General features: G+C 53.2%; 1 protein-coding gene across 1 annotated transcript; it reads left to right on the top strand.

Moving 5' to 3' along the window:
• Positions 1-3: 3 nt before the first annotated feature.
• KRTCAP3 (keratinocyte associated protein 3) lies at positions 4-1161 on the top strand (the record flags this gene model as incomplete). Its single annotated transcript, XM_011956331.1, has 4 exons — positions 4-228; positions 336-470; positions 902-1014; positions 1140-1161. Coding segments are annotated over 3 exons (468 nt in total), but the record flags the coding sequence as incomplete, so codon positions are not given.

The raw sequence follows: 1161 nt of genomic DNA, 5'->3' as shown, positions 1-1161 counted from the left end.
ACCCTCATCTGTCCCTGCCAGCACTGGGCCCTGCTGGTACTAGCTCTGGTGAACCTGCTCTTGTCTGCTGCCTGCTCTCTGGGCCTCCTTCTTGCCGTGTCACTCACTGTGGCCAACGGTGGCCGCCGCCTTATTGCTGACTGCCACCCAGGACTGCTGGATCCTCTGGTACCACTGGATGAGGGGCTGGGACATACCGACTGCCCCTTTGACCCCACAAGAATCTATGTGAGCACATTCTCTTCCTTCTTGTGGTCTACAAAGCCTTGGTCCTGCCCTTTTAATTTCCCTTCTTTGCTGCACTTGCCCTACTCCCTATCCTTCTTGCTTTTCAGGATACAGCCTTGGCTCTCTGGATCCCTTCTTTGCTCATGTCTGCAGGGGAGGCTGCTCTATCTGGTTACTGCTGTGTGGCTGCACTCACTCTACGTGGAGTTGGGCCCTGCAGGAAGGAGGGACTTCAGGGGCAGGTAAGGAAGGTGAACAGGAAGGGTTCATTCCACAGCGGCTGGCTGTGTTGAAAAGATGCTGACCGGCCAGGTGCAGTGGCTCACACCTGTAATCCCAGCACTTTGGGAGCCTGAGGCAGGCAGATCACTTGAGGTCAGGAGTTTGAGACCAGCCTGGCCAACGTGGTGAAACCTCGTCTCTACTAAAAATATAAAAAAATTAGTCAGGTGGGGTGGTGGGTGCCTGTAATCCCAGCTACTTGGAAGGCTGAGGCAGGAGAATCGCTTGAACCTGGGAGGTGGAGGTTGCAGTGAGCTGAGATCGTGCCACTGCACTCCAGCCTGGGCAACAGAGCCAGGCTCCATCTCAAAAAAATAAAAAAAAAAGAAAAAGAAAAAGATGCTGACCTATCATTCAGGGTAAGGGTGTCTAACTCCACCTTCTTCTGCAGCTAGAGGAAATGACAGAGCTTGAATCTCCTAAACATAAAAGGCAGGAAAATGAGCAGCTACTGGATGGAAGTCAAGAAATCCAAGCATCACAGAGAAGTTGGGTTTAGGACAGGTAATGGGCCTTGAAGGTGGGGGCCTGGGTAAGAGTGGGGGCAGGGAAGTGCTCTTAGAACTGGGTCTAGGTCTTGCCATGCTGCTTTCCCCCTCTGACCCGGGTTGGTTCTCCCCTCTGTCCAGCAGGTGCTGTTCCAAGACTCAG

The sequence above is a fragment of the Colobus angolensis genome, unplaced genomic scaffold (genome assembly GCF_000951035.1).
Source record: "Colobus angolensis palliatus isolate OR3802 unplaced genomic scaffold, Cang.pa_1.0 Scaffold413, whole genome shotgun sequence".
Taxonomy (NCBI): domain Eukaryota; kingdom Metazoa; phylum Chordata; class Mammalia; order Primates; family Cercopithecidae; genus Colobus; species Colobus angolensis.
Note: the sequence above shows the minus strand (reverse complement) of the source record. Positions and strands in the feature narration are given on the sequence as shown.